This window comes from Colias philodice, chromosome 27 (genome assembly GCF_061535455.1).
Source record: "Colias philodice isolate Cphi_HAF_F1 chromosome 27, ilColPhil1 Martin Lab GWU primary, whole genome shotgun sequence".
Classification (NCBI taxonomy): domain Eukaryota; kingdom Metazoa; phylum Arthropoda; class Insecta; order Lepidoptera; family Pieridae; genus Colias; species Colias philodice.
Window position 1 is genome coordinate 6,746,285 of NC_143112.1, and position 23,500 is coordinate 6,769,784.

The 23,500-nt window shown below is 31.6% G+C and overlaps 1 protein-coding gene across 2 annotated transcripts in view; it reads right to left on the bottom strand.

The window, feature by feature from the left end:
* The window catches only part of nrm (neuromusculin), a 361,740-nt gene that overhangs the window by 104,706 nt on the left and 233,534 nt on the right, over positions 1 to 23,500 (bottom strand). For both annotated transcript variants that reach the window (XM_089711855.1, XM_089711856.1), the window contains exon 4: positions 2,614 to 2,768. In XM_089711855.1, the coding sequence (XP_089567981.1) occupies positions 2,614 to 2,768 (155 nt within the window). The remainder of the gene's footprint in view (positions 1 to 2,613; positions 2,769 to 23,500) is intronic.

A 23,500-nucleotide genomic window follows, 5' to 3' on the forward strand; every position in this document is an offset into this window, starting at 1 on the left:
TACCTACCCTATTATTTTTCCGGTCAGCACGGCTTCTAAAAATTTTTGCATCACGAATGTGTCACGTAGTACATAATTTTTAGTTAAATTTTCGCGAAAAAAGTATCCCATAGCTCCAAAGGTATTATATGCCTCTGTTAATGGATTTAGGGCCGATTTTTCAATGCCCAGATAAACAGCTAGATAGACTTTATTCTTCAGTTAACAAAATATTCAATTTTTCAATAGACGAATAGGACTTATCTATCGAATAACTACGTTATTTGAGGAATAAATCTATTTGCCGCTCCAACGGCCAGATAGCGTGCTATTCGACGGTTAGGCGTTTGAGTTGACAACTGACGCGTCAAATTTGGGATATTTTCGTATGTCATAACATAGAGCGTAGAATTATTAACAATTAAACCTCTTTCTATATAATTATTATCAATTAAAATCATATTGAAATTGATGTTTTTGATAGTACTGATGACCATGCCATTGAAAATTTGCTGAACGCTGCCTTTAAGTATGTCGTTTCTATCGTAAAATATATAAATTGAAACACAAATTTAACCAAACTCTTTACTCGAATCAAAACAACAATCAACAATCATAGAAGACAAGAGCAATACAAGACAAACTAAAATGCACTCCTGACGTGAGTCATAATGACGGTTGTTGACAAATTGCAAGAGTTGACTCTATCCCGCTCTAACCTGACTAATTTAATATTTTTGTTTCGCCACTCCGAGAGCAGAGCTGCCAATATGGAAATATTTGGTCAGATAGTTATTTATCAAATAAATCACGATTGAAAAATAGGCGAGCCGTTATGAGTTAGATAAATAATTGAATAAATCTATTCGAGAGGTAGTTATTAGACTGTTTATCTCGCGATTGAAAAATCGGCCCTTAGGATTACAAATAATTATAATTACAAAATTAATAATTGCAAAATAAGCTGTTCATTCCGTGCGACGATGAACCGGAGCATGCAAAACAAACTCAATCGGTATTCAGTCTCATTAATTTTGTGACTTCTTTACTTACACAATAAATATTCGAAACTTTCATAGTTGAAGTTGAAATATATTCAGACATGTTTTTCGACTACTAAATTAGTGGTGTGATACGATAGTGGTGTTACAAAGAAAGCCAATATTAGTATTACACAATTCATTTTATATGCGATATTTCGTAAAAGGAATAGAATAGAGAATATGAAAACAAATACGAAAAAAATATCGACACAGACAACTAAAATAGCGCATCACTAAAAATGGGATTTCATTCAATACGATCGCTTAATGTCATTTATGATATGCGTTGCGAATTAGTTTATTTATATTATTATACCCTCGTATCCTCGTCTGGAATATTATATTAATTTGAGAAAGATTGTGAAGATTGCCGGGTTATTCATATTGTCATATTATGCAGAGAGAGTCGAATTATTAATGTCATAAACATGACTAGAAAAGATTATTGATTTCGACGTCCGCACATGATGAAGGATGGCATCCTACTGATCTGTTTATGACAGAAATGGAGGGTAATCTGACCGTAATGGGAATGTGTGAATTATTATATGTATGTGTGCCTGCGTTATATATAATATACTAGCATTCCGCCCACGACGCGGCTTTTAAAACCTAATAAATTATATAATAAAACCTTCCTGAAAAATCACTCTATCTAAAAAAATCAAAATCCGTTGCGTATTTAGGGACATAGGGACAGATAAAGCGACTTTGTTTTATACATACTATGTAGTGATTATGTATATATTTTATGTTTGTATATCTGTCATACTGTGATTGACGCGTGAGTGGTAAGTGTTAAAAATATGTAAAGACGATTCAAAATAAAAGTGCTTCTAGAAGAAGTCTAATTGAATAAATAAAAGTTTGAGTTTGAGAGCCTAGAGCATAATTTGAGTTAGGTAAAAAATGCCTCAAATTGGTAAGCTACAGAATAAAGTTCATATACTCGGAAAATCGATAAGAAACAGATGTGAATTACATTTACCCCATAACCCACAAAGGAACACGGAACTTCACTTTTACGATTGATCGTCGATTGCTTTTTATTGGAATTACCTACGTATAATATAATATGTGACATATACGTAGATATACATAATAATAGTTGTATGTCTGTGAAAGTTTGTGAGGATGTATGTATGGATGTTTGTTACTCTTTCACATGACAAGAGCTGATTACATTTGTAAGTAATTATGTACAAAAATAGATTATATCCTTGATTAGCATAATATGTGCTACTTTTTACCTGTGTTACATGCAAGCGAAGCCGCGGGCTCTATCTAGTAACTGTACAAATGTAATAATATGTATAAATGAAAATTTTAAATAATTAATAGTTAACAAGTTACTTTGCCATTTTCCATAATAAGTATTCTACTGTTTTAATTAATACCTTATTTTTTTTCCTTTCTTTTACAGATAAAACAGCTACGTGAGAGAACATATTTTGAAGTTTATTTATGCAGTACAATCTGTACAGAAATAAGACCATACCGTCAATTTGTTAAACTATTATCTAAATCTTATTTTTGTAGTTTTATTTTAAGCCCAATACTAAAAAAAGATTGACTAAAAGCATCCACTTACTATAAGTATGGAAATCCGTGATCTGCACAGTATTACAATCCTCCCCCACTTGAAGGTATGTGATCTCGCAGCGGTAGACCCCCTCATCACCAGGCTGCACGTTGGTGATCACAAGCTCAGCGTACGTGGTGTTGGGCTCGTGGGATATTGACATCCTGGAAAGATAGAAAGATTTTTTGTATTAAATGATATTTAAATTTGTTTATTTGTAGCTCCCAATTATATAATTTATGTATATTTAGTTTAAGATAAGTACACAAAATAAGTTAACTGAGAAACACAACAATTTTTTATTTTCAAGTTTTTAAATGTTTATGAATAGCATTTTTTTATCTGTGGTAGATTTGTAAACTTGCTTTTACCGAGAAACATCGGTAAGAAATTCGATTCATATACAAATCATAATAATATTATGGAGTTACATGATATAGGTACGTTAAAATATTATGTAAATTGAATAATATATTTTCATCAGTTCTGATAGCTCATACTTATAAGGAAATAAGCAATAATATATTATTCTTTAGTAATATTAAGCATGTTTAAATTGTGTTAGATTTAGCTTTGTGTTAATTTGTATAAATGCCGAAATAATTCGATGATTGTTCAAATGTAATACTTAAACCACGTTTCATTTCATAAAAATCAATACGTAGCCACGTTTATGATATAAACTGACGTCTTAGTTTACAAAATAAATGGGATTATACGATTAAATAGTTCTGTAATAGACAGAAACTAAATAAATGTTGTTAATCAATCCCGGGAAGTTGGGCCAACTCATTTGAAACGTTACGAAACTCAATTAAAACAGTCAGTTACAGAAGATCTATTTGGAAACGTTTATTTTGTACGGTTTTATTATTTAACTACAACATAGCTGTGAGCCTGTGTATTGCGATGTTAGAGTCATTATAAAAAAGTGGTACAGCGTAAAAGGGGTAAGACAGTGTCTCCTATCGAATAATCTAAACTTAATTTTATAAATCTGAATAGTTTGTTTGTTTGAACGCGCTTATCTCAGAAACTACTGGTCCGATTTAAAAAATAATTTCATTGTTAGATAGCCCATTTATCGAGAATCTTAAATTTATATCAATTATCATGCTAAGACCAATAGAAACAAAGAAATTCGGATAAAACCGCGCGCACAGCTAGTATACAACATCAAATATATTATTATAAATGGAAAAGTCTATTTTGAAACTAGGAAAGCATATTAATAAATATATTTCAGTTTATTTTCACGATAACAGCTTTCTATAGATGAAAGGGAACGTCGCGAGGAAATCGACATGTCGAATATTTGCTTCTATTTGAAGATTTGTGTAGTTTGACATGTGATAACTCTAATCCACACATTATTGTTGTGAAAAAAGAATTTATCATCACAAAAGTACCTTTATTTAATAGTATAATCATATTACAAGACGACAGTGATAACTTTTATAAATATTAAGACTGATAGGCAAGAGATGGATACCTATCTATATTATTCGACCAAGCCAACTAGACGCTCGGGTGGAATGCGGCCTCCCCGCCCGCTTACCGCCTCAGGTACCGCGTTCGCCTTAGTACGGATCGCAGCATCGACGCATCTACGTTTCGCATCGCTAGTTATTTCTGTACTTTTTATTGTTAAATCGTTAAATCTTGTTGTTGACTGTTAAGTTTTTTGTTGTTATTTCTTTAAGTTTTTACCCTTTCCTTTCATTCATAGACAGCCCTCGAAATGGGGAAAAATAAGACTATTCATAGCGGAGAGCGAACAGTGATATTATTAATATTTTTATTTTTGCTATCTGTACCCGAGACATGGGCGGGTGACGTCACAGTTGAAAAGGGTCTAGTTGGCTTGGTCACGTAGTATGTCGCAGGTTTTTCATTAAATTAGGATTTTGTTGAAAAACCGGAAAATTACATAGTATGAAATCAATTTTTTTATTAACCTGTAACTTATATGAGAATCCGTGACATATAATATTATCTATACATACATAGATTACTATATTTTGTAAAAAATATCATTCACATAAGACCAGAAGATGCGGACGGAAAGCTAGTAGTATTATAAAGTTATTTTTGAAATGAAACTTCTTTAGGCACGTTGAGAGTAAAAAAAAATTCAAGGTCATGGCAATACCGTCACTTCATTGTTAAAGGCGGTGATTTTGGTATCTTTGAATCTTGCGAAAGAAGTTTCACTTCTGACACATGCTCTTTTTTTGACAATAGGGAAGCGCTTGACCACAATCTCGCCTGATGTTAAGCTAAGATGGTACACGCTTCCCTAGAAGGTACCCGCGGCCCCGGCTAACTGCGGCGGGACAGAACACAGTGGAGTTTAGTCGGTAGGTCCACTGCATATGGTTCATCTGTAGGTAGTGGGAGTCCGATATAACCTACGGCCTTTTCCCCGAAGGCCGTAGGTATGCAGGAGCATTCTCCACTCTGAAAAAAAGATGTGACCTAAGATGCCACGCGCTTCCCTAGAAGATATTAGGTACCCGTTAACTCTACGCTTGAAAATGTAATTATTTATATGTAAACTACAACACAACTATCTGTAGAATGATCGAGAAACCTTTCATTTTGATTGATTAATATCTGCTCTTGACTTCTCTAATTGAATTCTCGTTTGAAACGGCAACATTATATACTATTTACTGGTTGTTTTTATAGCTTTGATTAAATAAATTACATTTATTGTAAGCGTTTTATAGTTGGGCAATTGATATTTATATAACAAAAATGAATTGCCAAATGTGTACTTAATAAATATAAAGGTTAACCAACAGTTGGTGCGGTCACAAATTCGATGGGAGACCAATTTTTTTTGCAGTTTCTCTTCCTTTCGGAATCCTTTTTAGGTCACGATATGACTTGTACTTAACCGATTTTTTTATTTTAGAATATTAGTAAAATTCTTAAATGTCTTACGCTTACAAATATATAATTAAGTGTTTATATTTTACCTATTCACATTAGCAGGTTTATTATTATTGTACAAAACAAATTGACATTTATTTATAAACATATTAATTACGTTCATTATTTACAATTAAAAACGGCGCCTGTTTAATAAATGTTTACAAAACAATTTTTATGAATTACAAAGAAGTATTCTAAACATAAAATTAGTAAATCATAACATCATATTTTCATACCAATAAGGTTTTAATAAATCTATACTAATATTATAAAGCTGTAGTTTGCTTGGTTGATCGAGCTAATCTCAGGAACTACGGGTCCGATTTAAAAAATTCTTTCAGTGTTAGATAGACCATTTATCAAGGAAGGCTATAGGCTATATTATATCACCACGCTAAGACCAATAAGAGCCTAGCAAATAGCAATGCAGGTTAAAACCGCAGGGCACAGCTAGTAAATAGTTCTTATCACACTATGATGAATTTTCTTCACTATTAAACAAGTGAAGCGAAATTGAACAATTTAGCTCCAAATGAAGGAAACTCAATTAAAACATGTCGAGCAAGATAATCAATCTCACGGAATGTTTTCGCTGTTTCATCTCTTTACTTTGTATGTTTGTCCTTCTGTTACGTGGGAACGGATAGACTTTGTTACAAGTATTGAAGTATAGGACTTTATAATATTTATCTCACAAAGATTGAATAAATGAATGTTTGAGTTTGAGTTTGAAAAAAAAAGAACCTCTAAAAAACATAATATTTTTGTCAGTACATTAATTCATCTGTATATTTTTTTAATGTTCGACTGCATAGTCGAAATTGTTATTCCGTTCAAATTTTGTTGTATAGGTAATGCGTAGTTTAATATCTATTAACATCTTATAACTACAACCATTTCAAAGTATCAAACAAAAACAAGATAAATTACATTTTCGTTTTTCAATTACGACCCGACCATGCGAAATAGCCGTCCATTTTACTTTTTATTACATAGATTATGTCAAACGAAACTTCAAATTTTACAACAATAAGTCATTAAAATATTAAAGCGCTTTGTTGTGAGACGTAAAGCGATTTAATCGCTTTAAAAATTATCGCTCAACACTTCCAATACTCTAAGTGCTAAGTTTGAACAACAAAGCGCTTCAGCGATGGAAAATTTAAAACTTTTACGGTCTATAAAGACAGGCGTTTTATGTCAGCTTTTAGTTCGCTGCAAAATAATAATTCGAAAGACTTCCATTACATTTTTTATTGACGAAACATAACCATTATCAGTGGCTGTTGATTGGGTTATGAACCTTAGATGTATTGTAATAGAGTTTGAATTAATTTGTGTTATAAATATCGTTATTTTTGAAATTAAAGAATGCGAGTTTTTTGTATGGTTTGTATGTTTATATTAACCGGTTTTGACATAACTTGTACTTCTCCCTGTGTTAAACAATAACACGATTTTCTTTAATCCGTCAGTCCTCGGATCACAGACACAATAGAAAATCTATTGTGTCTCGGCCCGATCGGGCCGCTCGGTGGTCAATGGGTTAATTAAACACGTATTAATAATTGTCTAAAATCTAAAAACTAAATAGCGGTTAGTTATTTTCTCTACAAAACATGCAAGTGAAGCAGCGAAACCTACTAATTTAAATATATATTTTTTACTAATACGGATCGAACCTACACCATTTCACACACCAAGATTACTAAATCACCAACCCAAAAAAGCCATAATGAACAATTAATTTCCTCCACTCACACCGTAAAAAGCATATCCAACTCACGCTACCGAAATTCAGTTAATGAGACATATTAAATAGTTTCACGTAGGCTATTAAAACTAAAGCCGAGTAATATAATGCAAACTACCCGTTGGGAGCATGTTACACCGTAGCGTAACAATGTTATTGTGAACGTGATTCATAAAGTTGATTATTGGATTAATTATTGAACTTATATAAGTAATAATAATTAAATTATAATTGCATACATAACTTGTCCTATATTATTAAATAGGACAACGATGTATTTAATGTTATATGTAGTATTATAATAGGAAAAGCGTGCGCTTGTGGGCTATGGATGGGGTAGATCTTTTTCATATTGGTTTAAATTTAGTAGGTGGTAAAGTTAATTGCGTTTGTATTCTCCACATTACCATAGTATTTGTGATAAGAATAGTGCTTATTGTGAATTAGAAAAAGAAAATGTTGATTATCGTGTCTTACCTACCTGAAGTTGACCAACAGGGTTATGACTTAAATGCTTGTAAAATACAACTGTCTCTACTGTGTGAAATATACGCTGAAGATAATCAAACGTAACTTATACTGAAAGCTATATCTTTTATCTGTGCGACTCAAAATCAATTCAGCCATTCCAGCTTAAAACACCATTAAACGTACGCTTTAGTGACGGCACTTTAAATATAATCCCAATAAGTACCACTATAATAAATGGAACTTGGATTCCCGTATTTCGTATAATTTTTATGTGCGACCATAAAGCTTATATGAGCGAAAGCGTCAACATTAAACAGGCTGTAGTAATAAAAACGTACTCATAGAACTACTTTTCATATAAAACTGACTGTCTATCACACCGTGACGTAATAAAGTCGGGTGCGCTCGGCGATTCTAAATTTTTGAATAAGTAGTTTTGAAGTTTTTTATGGTATGATATAAAGACTTCTGCTAAAAATAGTTTATGTATTGTACATTCAATTTCGATATAATTTGGTTTTCTTTGAATTATTTTTATTTAGAGGCATTAAAATGTACATCATACATCTGTTTAATTGAATTATTTTTAACCATATTATAAGTAATAGTTTGATTTATATATTGTAAGTATAGGAAAATTTATCAGTATGAGTTTTAATTATTATTTTAATTTGTGCTGACAATATTATTATTAATCAGCAAGTGTACATTTTTATAATCGATAAAAATATTGTCTCTCCATCCTTAATAACGAACACAATATTGACTTTTTAATAAAAATATTGTTATTAATTTCTTATAACTATTACTTCATATTAAAAATATTAAAATGAATTTAATATTCGGTGTAAATGAAGTAACATGCATTAAAACCATAACTGGCACAATAAGGGTGTAAATTTTTGCCTGCATTTGAAACATGGAGCTAAAAACTAATATACTTTACTTTAATATCTTTCGATATGTCCCCCGTGGGGCATGGGGCAAACGTTTCCTGTTATTATAACGTTTAGAGGTTGATCACTATTGCAAATGGTCATTTTATATTCATCGTATTTTGTGTAATTTTTAAGCAACGTGCAGTTTTTGTATGCTGTCATCTTCCAAAAATTATAATTGCGAAATTTTGTATGTTTGTTTGTTTGTTACTCCTTCACGCAAAAACTGCAAAACCGATTTTAATGAAATTTGGCACACACATAGATAATATAAACTTAGATTAACACATAGGATAGTTTTTATCCCAAAAATCTCACGGAAACGGGAACTATGACTACGCGGACGAAGTTGCGGGGAACAGCTAGCTTCTAAATACGTATATAACAATGCTATTATTTTTACTTGCTAAATCATTGATTATTTAATACACTAAATCGCAATAAGTTAAATTGTCACAACTCATTTAAAATAATTGTACAAAAACTAAAACAATTGAGACGTTTTTTTGTCTCAAGGACAATTGTTTAATATCCCTTATCAAAGACAAAGAAGAGTCAGTCCATTGGCCCGTGTAATCGTCCCCGGTGCCCCCAATTGTGTGCCGCTTATTTCTCACTTACAGAGGACACCTAGCAACGTTGGAAAGGTTTGCTGTCTATTTTTAAAGATAATAATTGTATAGTTTGAAAAATCATGCTTAAACTCTCAATATTATTGTATTGTCACCGATATGTTATAAATATTCACAAAAGTCACCTTACAAAAAACTTAAATGAAGTGTCCATAAAACCTTTGCTCTCTGATTAAACTCCGTTTAAAGTTCAAGTAAGTTGAACCCGCGTTTAAAAAGATAAACAAAACAATTGAACAACATTAGGGCCACCCGAACCATTATCAGAAGCATTACTTAAACGAAGTTTACAAATTGGTGAACCGATAAACAACGGTTAACATTATTTCATTGACTCGAACCGGAGAATTTATATTTGTTAAGTTTATTTAGTGTTATTGCTTATTTTTGTTAAATTACATTGACTGGCTTTGTTCGCGAAATAATGTTCGGTAACTAAATTATAATTAAACTGTAATTTATCTGTACCAAGAAATATTTATTTGGTTCTTTTAAAACAAATTCTGAGACAATCCGTTTTCTTTTAAGTAATCTTCATCTTGGAACATTTTCTATACAAATATAATGCAGGTATACTTCAAAATAATCAGTCAGCTCAACGTATATAGCTCGTTTGTTATAAATAGATATTTACTTTCACTTCTAAATGTAAAAAATAAATAGCATTTTAACGCCACAGTGTAAAAAAAGAATCAAAATGAAAAACAGATTTACACATACTTAATTCTCCATAATTGTTAAGAACACCCTTACTATCTCTAAAAGGTTTTATATATCTAAATTGTCACACATTTCCTGTTATATTAATGGGATAATACCGATATCTCGTAGCATCCATCTACGCAGGTCTACAGCGCTACGCAGCTACGATAAATGCTACGCGACCAGCCCCCCTAGTCAAGTGGCTTTCTGTTAGCGTAGCGTTCAATAGAATAGACTAATGTATGAGATTGACGTAGGCTGTAGATAAACGTATCGCATCACTCATGAGTGTAAAAACAAACCTTTGATCGAATGTAAAGCTACGTACACATTTAGTGACATTAAAAATAAAATAACATATTATATTGTCATGGAAATGTAAAACTATTTTTCACTGTGGAATATTAAAATATATAGCTATATATTATTTTAATTACACGATTAACAATTAACTATTTCAATATTTTATATTTATTTTTAACAGAAATTTCATAATAATATATATAATGCTTCGGTATTTAGAATGCATAAAATATACTAATCTTTAATAGCAATATGTAAATATTATACATCTATCTTGTATATTTTTTATTTACTCTTGCACACTGTGCTTGCACATAGTGATGACAGTTTTATAATATAATTGTAATAATATGATAGTTTTTAATGTTTTGTTTTCGCAAATTCAACACAACTGTGAACACGCGGCATTAAGAACATTGGCTATTAAAACTTTATGAGTTCGTATAAAAAACCATCATGTCCGCTTCCCTTTCAGTCGAAGGTTCTGTACTTTTCTAATTATAGCTACAAGAAATAATCTCTTATGTTTCGTTTTATAAAATAGGAAATAATTCACACAAACACATACACAACCCAGACGCAAATACAAATGTATGAATTTTATCATAATTTATCTGTATACTAAAAAGTGTAGGTATCATTGTATATTTTAATAAGTAGGTTTAAATTGTAGTTTTTTTCTGTTGGTTAAATATAATTAAAATTAAGATTAAAATACCTTTCCTATAAATAAACGTTAGTAAAGTCTAGAGCAAATGCTCATTTAATTGTGTATTACAGTACTTGTAAATAAAACATAGATATTAAAGTTATGGAGTTTCTAGGGTTCTTTAAAGGGAACCCTAAAAAATAATAGCCAATCGGTGATTATGTTTAGAAAAGACCTTTATAGCCGACTATAAACCTAAAACATTAAGGCTTTATGGGCATTCTGCGCGAATTCTTTCTTGCCAAAATAATAGATACAGATATTTAATCATTTATTTTATTTTTAAAGTGAAACTTTTATTACATCGTCTCAAACTTTTTGGTCTGTGTAGCGCATGTCGCGTGTATCGCGGCTGCCGAGTAGGTATACCTACTCGGCAGCCGACCGACACGCGACATGCGCTACACAAAGCAGTGTTCGGAACCGTTCGAACAGTTTCACTTTTACCGTGGTTTCATAAAACCACACAACATTTTTTTTCTATTAATATTTTATTTGTAAGGCTTTATCGGTTTTTCTCGGAATAAATAAAGTAATAAGGGTAAGTTTATGATTGAATTCCGTTTAAAAACTGTACTCAATTCGATTCATTTGTTTGTGTGTTAAAGCACATAATTTTATGTAATGTCTGTAATTTGGTGTGTACAATAAGGCTCTCATTCATTCATTCGTTCATTATTATTCACATACTCGTTTTTATTAGGTGAGTTTGGTTTAAACTAACTTAGAATACAAATAAAATTTACTGCATTAGAATACAAATATAGGTATAACTAGATTTCCGCCCGCGGCTTCGCCCGCGTTTGCAAAGGAAAACCCGCATAGTTCCCTTTCCCGTGGGATTTCCGGGATAAAAACTATCCTATGTGTTAATCCAAGTTACCCTCTATATGTGTGCTTAATTTCATTGTAATCGGTTCAGTAGTTTTTACGTGAAAGAGTAACAAACATCCATACATCCATACATACTTACAAACTTTCGCCTTTATAATATATACATATATTAGATTATAGTGTGTATAAAAACCTTGCAAATATTCCCGTATATTTTATTGTTCTAACGTTTGTATACAATTAAATAACTTTATTAAATTAAAATATAATATACTCATTTACATTGTAAAAGAAAAGAACAAACACTAAATGAGATGAATAAAAACAGCTATGAAGCGAATTGAAATAGTACAAAGCACTTTGATAAAATCACATAATTCATTAACTTACATATCTACGTACAAAAGAAGACCTTATTATTTATAAAAAAGCATAAATGAATATTTTGCATTCAACAAATCAAATTATTACAAAATAGATTGCCCCGCGATTTTACCCGCATTGCTCCGCTCCTATTCTTTGCATTGCTCCTATGCATTGCTTCAGCTTTCCTCGATAAATGCAGTACTTATCTAACAGTGGAATAATTTTTCAAATCCGACCCGTGGTTTCTGATATTAGTGCGTTCAAACAAACAAACTCTTCAGTTTTATAGTATTAGTACAGATAAATAGTATTTTACAAAGCTTTATATTATTAACTTAACTTATAAATAAAAACCTTTACTAAGTTGATTTTATTCCTACAGAAAATTTTAAGGGAAGCATCCATACTAATATTATAAATGCGAAAGTAACTCTGTCTGTTTGTTACTCAATCACGCCTTAACTACTGAACCAATTTGCATGAAATTTGGTATAGAGATATTTTGATACCCGAGAAAGGACATAGGCTACTTTTTATCCCGGGAAATAGGATAGGTTTTATACCGAAAATCCCACGGGAACGGGAACTATGCGGGTTTTTCTTTGACTGTGCGGGCGAAGCCGCGGGCGGAAACCTAGTACTATATAAATATGATTTTGAACATTAAACGTATCAAAGAAATAGGGAATTCCCTTTGAAGACAATTCATTTAGAATTACCAATAAGAAGCTTTATTTTTACGTAAAGCTGAAAGCTTTTTATTTTTATTTTATGTATGTAGTTATGGAATTTTTATCATACCTATGTGCCTTTGGAAGTATTTTATTTTTGTATAATTTTAAGGTCAATCGATTACAGTAGAGATAACAAGTACATATTTGAATTTATGCCTTACTAGCTTTCCGCCCGCGGCTTCGCCCGCTTTGTCTAAAACATAATAAATTATATACTAAAACCTTCCTCTTGAATCACTCTATCTATTAAAAAAACCGCATCAAAATCCGTTGCGTAGTTTCAAAGATTTAAGCATACATAGGGACAGACAAAGTGGCTTTGTTTTATATTATGTAGTGATTCCTATCCAATTTATATTCATACGCAGATCTCTGATTTCTGTGTTTATGTAAAAAATTGGTTAAGATTTAAATATGTTTAAAATTATATTAATAAATAAATGTTTGAGTTATACGTATTCAATAACAAAGTCTACTTTGTTTGTAGTGTCCCTTTTACTAGTCTATCTATACATATAATAAAATCGTAGGAAAGTCAAAACTGTACATTGAATATTTTTTTAAAAGAATACATAATCCATGATCTATAATCGATATAGAAGCCAAAAATATAGTTTTTAGAATTTTTGTCTGTTTGTCTGTTTGTCTGTTTGTCTGTTTGTCTGTATGTTTGACCGGGCTAATCTCGAAAAGTACTGCATAGATTTACTTCAAATTTTGCATGAATATTCCTAAGAGGTCGGGTGAGGATAGTTTAAACATATTATCATGATATCACCTTCGGGGGAGGAGCTGTGAGCCTTTATTTTTCTTACATATTCCGTGTACTACGATAGCGTACAATCTAAAGACTCATGTTTAAATGTTGGTTTCGAGTAAGCCATGCTATTATCTAGCTTTACAAAATAAAAACTATGTCATTTACGTAATTTGGGCAGAGAAACAGTTAAATGAATCTTAGCAGTATAAAGACAAATTTGAAACAGCGCCATCTATGAAGTGTTAGAAAAATCAAACACACGTTAACTATTGGAAATTAATAATCAAATGACGCATATATAAATGTTGTTTGACAATATCTAGATTGACACTATAAAAATTATGCACATTGACATTATAAAAACTTGGGAAGAGAAACAGAATGTAAGTTGTATAATGTTAATTTTTTTACAGCGCCATCTATGAGATTTCGTAAAAATCAAATCAATTTAGATGTTAACACTACTGAATAAATTAATAATTTAAATATAATTATGTTATTTATTTAACTCTTTAGCCCATATCTTCCCTTCCCTATAAGGTATATTTCGTGTAAATAATAAATATACTACATTTTTTTAAAGTGAGGGTAGATGTTTATTATTTTAAGTAAAACTAGACACCATTATCTACAGTTAATCTAATATTGATTGCGTTCATTAGTTACAATTTTAAAAATCTTCGTATTTTATAAATTTACTAGCTTACCGCCCGCGGGTTCGTCCGCTTTGTCTAAAACCTAATAAATTATATACTAAAACCTTCCTCTTGAATCAGCCTATCTATTAAAAAAACCGCATCAAAATCCGTTGCGAAGTTTTAAAGATTTAAGCATACAAAGGGACATAGGGACAGAGAAAGCGACTTTTTTTATACTATGTAGTGATATTTATAAAGCAATTGAATGCCATAAAACCAAAAATATCAATTAATGCAATCTTCGTGTTTTGTGAATTTTCACCATCATGCGTTCCCACAAAAAGTAAGTTGTTACTTATAGGTATTTATTTTTTATAATGATAGCAATTCATGTTTTTTGTTGGTAGGTATTATATTACACTTTTAGAATGAAATAATAAAATGATGAATTCTTTTATTATTTTGAGGTGCATTGGGAACAGTAGTTTTTGATAAAATTTTATTTGTAAGTAGCTTTTTTTATAGATTTACAGTTAACTTTTGATTTTTTTATTTACAGATTCAATGCTCATAAAATTATATCGCCTTTGGAAGACGATTTCTGCTGATATTTTTACAACACCACTTGAAAATTGATGATTTGATGATAAAGATAGTAGCAGCGAGGATTAAGTGGAAATTAGTAATCATCCGCTTCGTCAATTTTTGACTGAAGTTAATGTCCAACGTCCAATGGTTCAATCATTGGAAGTATCTCGGGAAATTTTGGAGGATATTTTTCAGGAAGGAGAGGAGGCGCAGCCAACCACATATCAAACGACTACATTTTAGTACCGAAAAAAATGTTATTCCAAATGAAACGTAAATTTTGCACTCACAACTGTACAAGTAATGTTTTTATTTTGACTTTGCGGTTATCTGATTATAATATTTATCGTTATGGCTATCGAGGTACCGACCGTACTGGGATCAGAGTACATGATATACTACAGTTCATCATCCAGGATTGCTAAGAGCATTTTAACACTGAAAAAGATGTTTTCTTTGAATCGTAGTTGCTTCATTTATTTATTTTTAATCATTTTACATAATATGTTTTATATTTTATAAATATAATATCATTTTCATTATTTAAGTAGATAAAATAAATTATGTAACGGTTTTATAAGAAAACACAGTATATTTATTAGGCGACGGTGATTTCTTCCAGGCAAAAGATATTCATCAGCTCAATAAAATTGAATAGTATGTTGTTAGTTATTCTTTAGATTCACAATTGTAATGAGCATTTCCGCAAGCAAGTTGTATCGTAGTTTAGATATATCATAGTTTTGACATATTAAAGTTCCAACAAAACCCTCAAATTTTTGAGCAGGGTTGAGCAAGATAATTTGAAAAATGTGCCGTGTTAAGTATTATAGAAAAGGTTAGTTCGTTGGTAATTATTATTTCTTCTTCATTTACATGTTGTTAGTAAAAATAAACTTTGACTAACAGTCAAAGTATATTTTAACTAATACTACTTAATATCTATTATACCTACTTATGTTCAGTATTTATCTGTTTATTCATCATCATCAGCCCATATACGTTCCCACTGCTGGGACACGGGCCTCCTATGAGGGTACAGGCCATAATCCACCACGCTGGCCAAGTGCGTGTTGGCGGATGACACATGTCATCGAACCTTTTAATTCTTTGACATGTCGGTTTCCTCACGATGTTTTCCTTCACCGTTCGAGCAGTGGTGATGTTACAACATGCGCAGATAAATTGAAAAATCTATTTATTTCCTGCGCGCTCGCCTGGTCTCGAACCCCGGACTTATCGATTCGAAGTCCGAGGTCTCACCACTGAGCCACCACTGCTTATCTGTATTATTATTGCTTGGTAATTAATATATTTTCATGTCGTATACCTAATTATAAACATAAGTTTCATGTGTAATTAGCTGGATTTATTTTTACACACTCACAGACTTATATTTTATGTTAAAAGAGTGTTAATAGTGTAAATCATGATATTTTTTCACAATTAATAATAATCCTTTTTTCTAATGGTGTTGGCATTAAATTAAACCGCGCTGTCGTTTCGTTCACAAAAAGTGATGTTATGAGGAGCATATTCGGTCCTCATGTGAAAACAATAAACACGTGTGAGGCCCTCACGGCAGATCGGGGCGGTCTGACGCGAAGTGGGGACAGCGTTGTCACTGTATCGCTCTTGCCACGCTGTTCAACAGACTTATTCGATAGTTCAGTTTTGTGTTAAGACCGCTGTGACAACCAACCCGTGAGACAACCAAACCCGGTCTCCCCTACTATCCCGTGAGACCGAAACCTTCACTGAGAGGGTATGACGTCTCACAGCTGATCGCAAACGGCTTAATGTACTATCCCGTGAGACCGAAACCCTCACTGAGAGGGAATTACGTCTCACTACTGATCACGACAGTCATATTTTATCTCGAGAATCTGAAATTTTACTCAATATGAAGACCGTTTGACAAATGATAGGGTGCATCATAATATTATTCGATCTCTTGAAGATGAACATGAGTATAAGCAATGACTAGAGTAGGGACGCGAATATTACAATTATATGAGACAAGAACGATTAATAAGTTTGTTTAATGAAAGATTAAGAATTGAAACTATTCGGTCTCTGGAAACGGACGAATAGCGAGAGGCCCGTCTTACTGCAGACAGATTTCGTCATAGTCTTAATGACTTGAGGTAAACAATCTACGAATTCGGTGGTGTGGTCTGACAAATATAAAAGTGGGTTTGCTTATAACCTTACAATTGATTACAGATCATCTTCTGTAAAGGCGTAGTATGTTCTTTTTGTAATGCTTTAAAGTGTAGTAAGGAGTCGGCTTTCATTTGAAGATACACCGGAACCTTTGAAATCACTACTTTTAGAGGGACATACTGTGCAATGTAAACTGTTATTAGACAATATTCGCTCTTATAGTAGCGCGTTTCAAATGATCCTTTGGTGCTCAATAATTATCAGAAGGTCCGTTCATGCTTACTTTTAAGATACAAAGTCAAGTTTACCATTTGATAGGATCCCTTTTGCCTGTAGGCCAACCTAAGTTTGTTTAAATACCTATATTTTGTATTCGACTACAACGAATAGTGGAATACAAGAAATCAATATTTCTCAAATTTAAAACTGAACTCATTTCACAATTTTAGAACAGGTTAATTCGTATGTATGCAGTTTTAAATCGACATTACGCCCAGGCCACAGTATTACAAATTTTTCCTAAAATAGAGCAACGAATGTATTTTCGCATAGCAACGGAGGGGAACTCGCGGGGGGTCAAGTGACGCGTCACGCGGGCCACTTACCACAAACATGCTTAGTTATATTTTGATACTAAGTAATGTAGAATTTAAATCACATTCATTCATGTTTTCTTCAGATTTTAAGATTTTCTTATCAGAGTGTTCAATTTTAATGTAAGTAGTTAAATTTTATAAGAGACAATAATTAAGAACATTCAAAAATAAAGTGTCACGTATTTTTTTTAAACGACGAATGACGAAAAACGACCTAATCGCGGACGAAGTCGCGGGCAACAGCTAGTTAATAAATACGTGTGGCACTCGAGGACTGCCGCGGTAAAGCTATTGCATAGCATCGCTGTGCCGGTTGGAGTGGGGGGTGTTAGGTTTTTTCGTTACGGAATTTTTACATTTGGTCGCCGCTCAAAGTCTGAGATAAAAGCTATGCAAAAAAACATTCATCAAATAAACTTGAAATTCAAAGCGGATTATACAGGTTAATGGAGTGGCCGTAAAATATCAATTCGCCGGTTTTAAATTATCAAATTTTCACACAATAAAGATAAGAGTTGCGCAAGAAAAGGTTTAAATTCCTGCGGTTTATCACAAAGGGAGTTATGACGGTCTTTGTTGGCGCCATTTTTAAGGATTTCGTTTGAGGCTCTTATCACGCAGCGGGAGATTAACGCATCGGGTATGGCTAAGAAATTTGCGATTTTTCACGTTATTTTTTATTTTGTTAAGGTTTATTTTACATTGTAGAAACGATGAAGATGATCATCATATTAAGATGATAATCATAGAAGATTATCGTAAACTGTGATCCATTTTATAATTTGTTTTGTATTGTTATTGTGGTTCTGTTTCCAAGCTTTGACAAGGATTCATTAAGTAATTTATACAGACAATAACGAACTCTTTACATTCAACAAAGATTAATTTTCATGTACGAGTAACTATTTATGAAAATTGTATGAAAGTACTGTAATGTTATTTAAAAATATTCACAATGCGATAATCTATCTGTGTGCGAAATTTCACCCACATTCAAACAATTACTCTGGTGCTTTTAAGAAATAAACTTAATAAAACCAAACTGTTGAATTCATAATAGTTGAAAGCATAGAACATAATTATTATTAAACAGTGTGGAAATCACGCTTAAATCTAAACGTATCATTCCATTTAAAATCGCTTTAAAGCACTTCATCCGCTTATTTCATAGCCCAACCAAATAAACAAGAGGCTTTGCGGATTATCTTATAAAGAATTACGTGTGTTTGTTCAGGAAGTTTTTTAAGTAAATATAACTTGTCATGGTTTCAAATCCTGTAGGGTGATTTTGTTGCCAAAGGGGCTTAGGTAAAGTGGAGTATTTGAATCGGTTGATAGGGTTTTTGAACTAGGGATATTTTAGTATTATCTTATGTTACATTTTACGCGAGTATTATACACTAGCGGACCGCCCCGGCTTCGCCCGTGGTACATATTTGGCAATAAAAGGTAGCCTATGTTCTTTCTCAGGGTCTAAAGATTGTCTGTGCCAAATTTCATCAATATCGATTCAGTAGTTTATGCGTGAAAACCATACATACATACAAACCTTTCCTCTATAATATTAGTATAGATTTAGAAATTAAAATTTTAACGGATTTTAATTTTTAAATAAGGTTATTTTTACAAGTTAAGGTTGTAGTGAATAGTCTATTGTAACACTACGCTTTTATTGGCTTCAACTGTATGTTTGTATGTGAACTGAAGACTGGATTTTGATACACTACACAGATTTAGTTCAAACTTCGTATAATTATTAAGGATTGGTGATAAAACAATATTTCTACAGTTGCACGTTCTCAAATTTTTAACTGTAATTATTATTAATATAAGCTTTTATATTAATAATAATTACAGTTAAAAATTTATTTATATAATTATGATATAATTATTATTATCTACACTAATATTATAAAGAGGAAAACTTTGTTTGTTTTATTGATTGTAATGAATAGGCTCATAAACTACAGGACCGATTTTAAAAATTCTTTCACAATTCGAAAGCTACATTATCCACGAGTAATATAGGCTATATAATATCATCATGCTAAGACCAACAGGAGCAGAGTAATGCGGGTGAAACCGCGGGACACAGCTAGTTAATAATATAATGTGTTATCTGGTAGAACGTAGACGTTTTTTTATTTTTATTTATGTAAATTAAATACACATAACAGGCCACGATCTTGCCGGGTCCATAGGCGCCACATCAGTATCACGAGCAGATCGCAACCCAACAAAATGTGTACAATTACCACTACAATGGGATACAGCTTACAGTTATCTAAAGCGTATTACAATAAATTCATATTTAAAAATTCGATAATTTAATATTACATACAAAAGAAAGACAATAAAATTTTAATTACAAATAGTATAACCGGGACTCTATCATATAATTTGAACTCAATCTGAACTCTTTTATCATAAGAGCACATATTTATTTTAATCAAATTAATTGTATAGATATATCGAGTATACATTTCGCATAATTTATTATTAGATTCTGTGAATATAATATTATAAATGCGAAAGTAACTCTGTCTGTCTGTCTGTTACTCAATCACGCATTAACTACTGAACCAATTTGCATGAAATTTGGTATAGAGATATTTTGATACCCGAGAAAGGGCATAGGATAGTTTTTATCCCGGAAATCCTACGGGAACGGGTTTTTTTATTGTAACTGTTTAACGAAAAAGATACGTAGTATGTTGATGAACCTTTTTTAATAAACAAATAAATAAATTTAAATACTCCAACAACACAATTTTACCTATGTTAATTTTAATTCCTATTGTAAGTATCGTAAACAATTGTTGTTTCAGTCCAAAAGGGTTTCAAAGTAAATGTTTAATTTTATGTCTTTCTCGCATACCTATCTTTGAATTTCAGATCTTATTTAACTTAATTGTGAAAATTATGTTTATTTGAATGGCAATTGGCTTTTAATTCCCCCTGTATATCTTAAAATTGGTATTTTCTTGTTAATAATATTTTTTAATAATAGTTACACAGTTTAATATATTATTTAGACCAAATTTCAAATATCACGCGGTTGGACCGATTTCGATAATCTTTTTTCGTTTAAATAATATATATTATTACTAGCGGTCCGCACCGGCTTCGCCCGTGGTACCTACATGTTTAAACTATCCTATCTCTCAAGTTGGATCGAACTGCACATGGTGTGCGAATTTTATTATAATCGGTTAAGTGGTTTAGGAGTCCATTGAGGACAAACATTGTGACACGAGATTTATATATATTAATATTATTTAGAATAATTACAATATATAAGACGAGAGTTAAGAGAAAATATTGTCTATAAGTAAACGACCCTAACTTTTATACTATAACAGAGAACATTTGTCACGTAAGCTATTAAATAAATAAATCATGTTTTTCGCATGTTCCAAACGAAAGTTAATTTTCTTCGCTTATATTGTGACAAAACACCGAAAATGTAGGCTTTATTTTTATAGCAGAGTGTTCACGAGAGACGTCAAATCAGAGGCTAAATTATAGGCCGTGTACACAATACATAACGAGTGTACACTGTTGACGAAATTTGGATGCGGTATATGGAAAGGAAGATTTTTTTTACATTACTTGGTACATAAAAATGTTAATTTACCGCTACGTGGTAAAACTACGTTAAAAAAAGATATTTGGAAAGAAAAAACTATGATATTTTAAAATTTCTTGCGGTCTATATTACGTCGCATAAAATGATTACTTCCACAGTTACTTCATTAGACATGAGATATTTTACGATAGCGAGGTTTTGTTTTCGATCTTACATAGATAATTAAAACAGTAAGTTTCCTTGATATACCTACCTAGTGATATTATTTAGTAACTAACCTAAAACTAACTTATTTAGTAACTAAATTGTGTGAAAAATATTTTAATCTTTAAGAGCTTATACATAACATCAGTAAACATTCAAAAATAAAATGTATTTTATTTAATGCTAGCTTTTCCCGGCGGTTTTACAAGCATTGCTCCGCTCCTATTAATTATCTTAGCCTTCCTCGATAAATGAACTAAGTAGGTATCTAAAAGTGAAATAAATTTTCAAATCGGACTCGTAGTTTCTGATATTAACGCGATCAAGCAAACAAACTCTTCAGCTTTATAATATTAGTATAGATACCATATCCAAGATTCCCACATTCATGTATACAGTAAATATGAAGATTGGTGAAACAGAAGCGAATCCCGGCGGAGAGCTTGTATTTATCCTGCAACTAATTAGGTTACGTTTGTCTTAGAATTAATTAAGCCCAAGGATACCTGTTGGAACCTATGTTTTTTGTACGATATATTTTTTTTTAGACTAGCTTTCTGTTTACGGCTTTGCTTGCATATTACATCATTTATGATACTTTCAATGTTCTGTAGCTCATAATAAATCTACAAAATTTATTAATAATCTTAACATTTTATCAAAATACGTTCATCAGGAGAAACGTTACAAAAAAGTATACACAATAACTTTTGTATTAATACTCGTACGTAATATTTTTAGAGAAACAAAAATCACAAAATCAAGTGCATTGTCAAAGGAAAGCCACATCAATTTTAATTTAAATTAATTTCACGATAAAATCCCGTAAAAGAGAATCAGTAAATACTAACAAAGTGCATAAATATTGCCTTAAATTTACAGCTAACGTCATTCGAGTGCAGTGAATAAAAAATTATATGAATTGATTCGTAGTCAATACTAAATGTAACACAATACATATATACATATAATTATTGGGCCTGTATATTTGAAAATATTGCAGTAAAAATGACAATACAAATAAATCATTTTTAAAATTCCTTTTTTAATAGCAATCTACATAATATTACATATAATATATCGTTATTCTTTTACCACATTATATTACCTATTCCTAAAGTTCACATTTTAATCGAAGTCAAAAGTAATCTATGTACAAAAATTCATCAAAATTGCCATAACCATTTTTGAGTATTTGAATAAAAAACACAAAAAACAAACTGTCACACGTAAAACAGAACAATTTCCACATTATTTATGAAAGAACTTAAAAATAAACTCTAAAATCCATCGCATTCGCAGATCACTTGGTAGTTATCAAAAGAAACAATTTAAATTATATAAATCGAGATCTCATTCAAAATACATCCAAGCTATTTTTATGAAGAAAAATACCGATGCAGTTGTCACGAAGAAAATTATTCTGTCTGTCATTTTTATAAAAAATAGATACTAGGGAAGCAATGACGTCTGGCATTTGCGCTATTTTTTATACTATGTATTTATTTTATAATTAATATCGAGCTGTTTTATAAAAACTAATCTATACTAATATTATAAAGCTGAGGGGTTTGTTTGTTTGAACGCGCTAATCTCGCGAACTACTCGTCCGATTTGAAAAATTCTTTCGGTGTTAGATAGTCCATTTATCGAGGAAGGCTATAGGCTATACATATATCATCACGCTAAGAAACCGCGGAGCGCAGGTAGTTATCTATATGTCACGGACGAATTCTACCTATTATACACGTGGCCCTGTCGTTGATGCGTCTTGACGGAACACAGTGGGGTTTTGGTCGGTAGGAATCCGACATAACCCACTGCCCCTTCCCCGGAGGCCGTGGATATCTATGCAAGATTTCCCCACTTAAAAAAAAGGTAGTTATCTATATACACAGTAGTCTTCTATATTATATTTAAGTGTTCCCGCCACGTATCGCTTGGCTACATATATATCGGGGTTCCCGTATCAC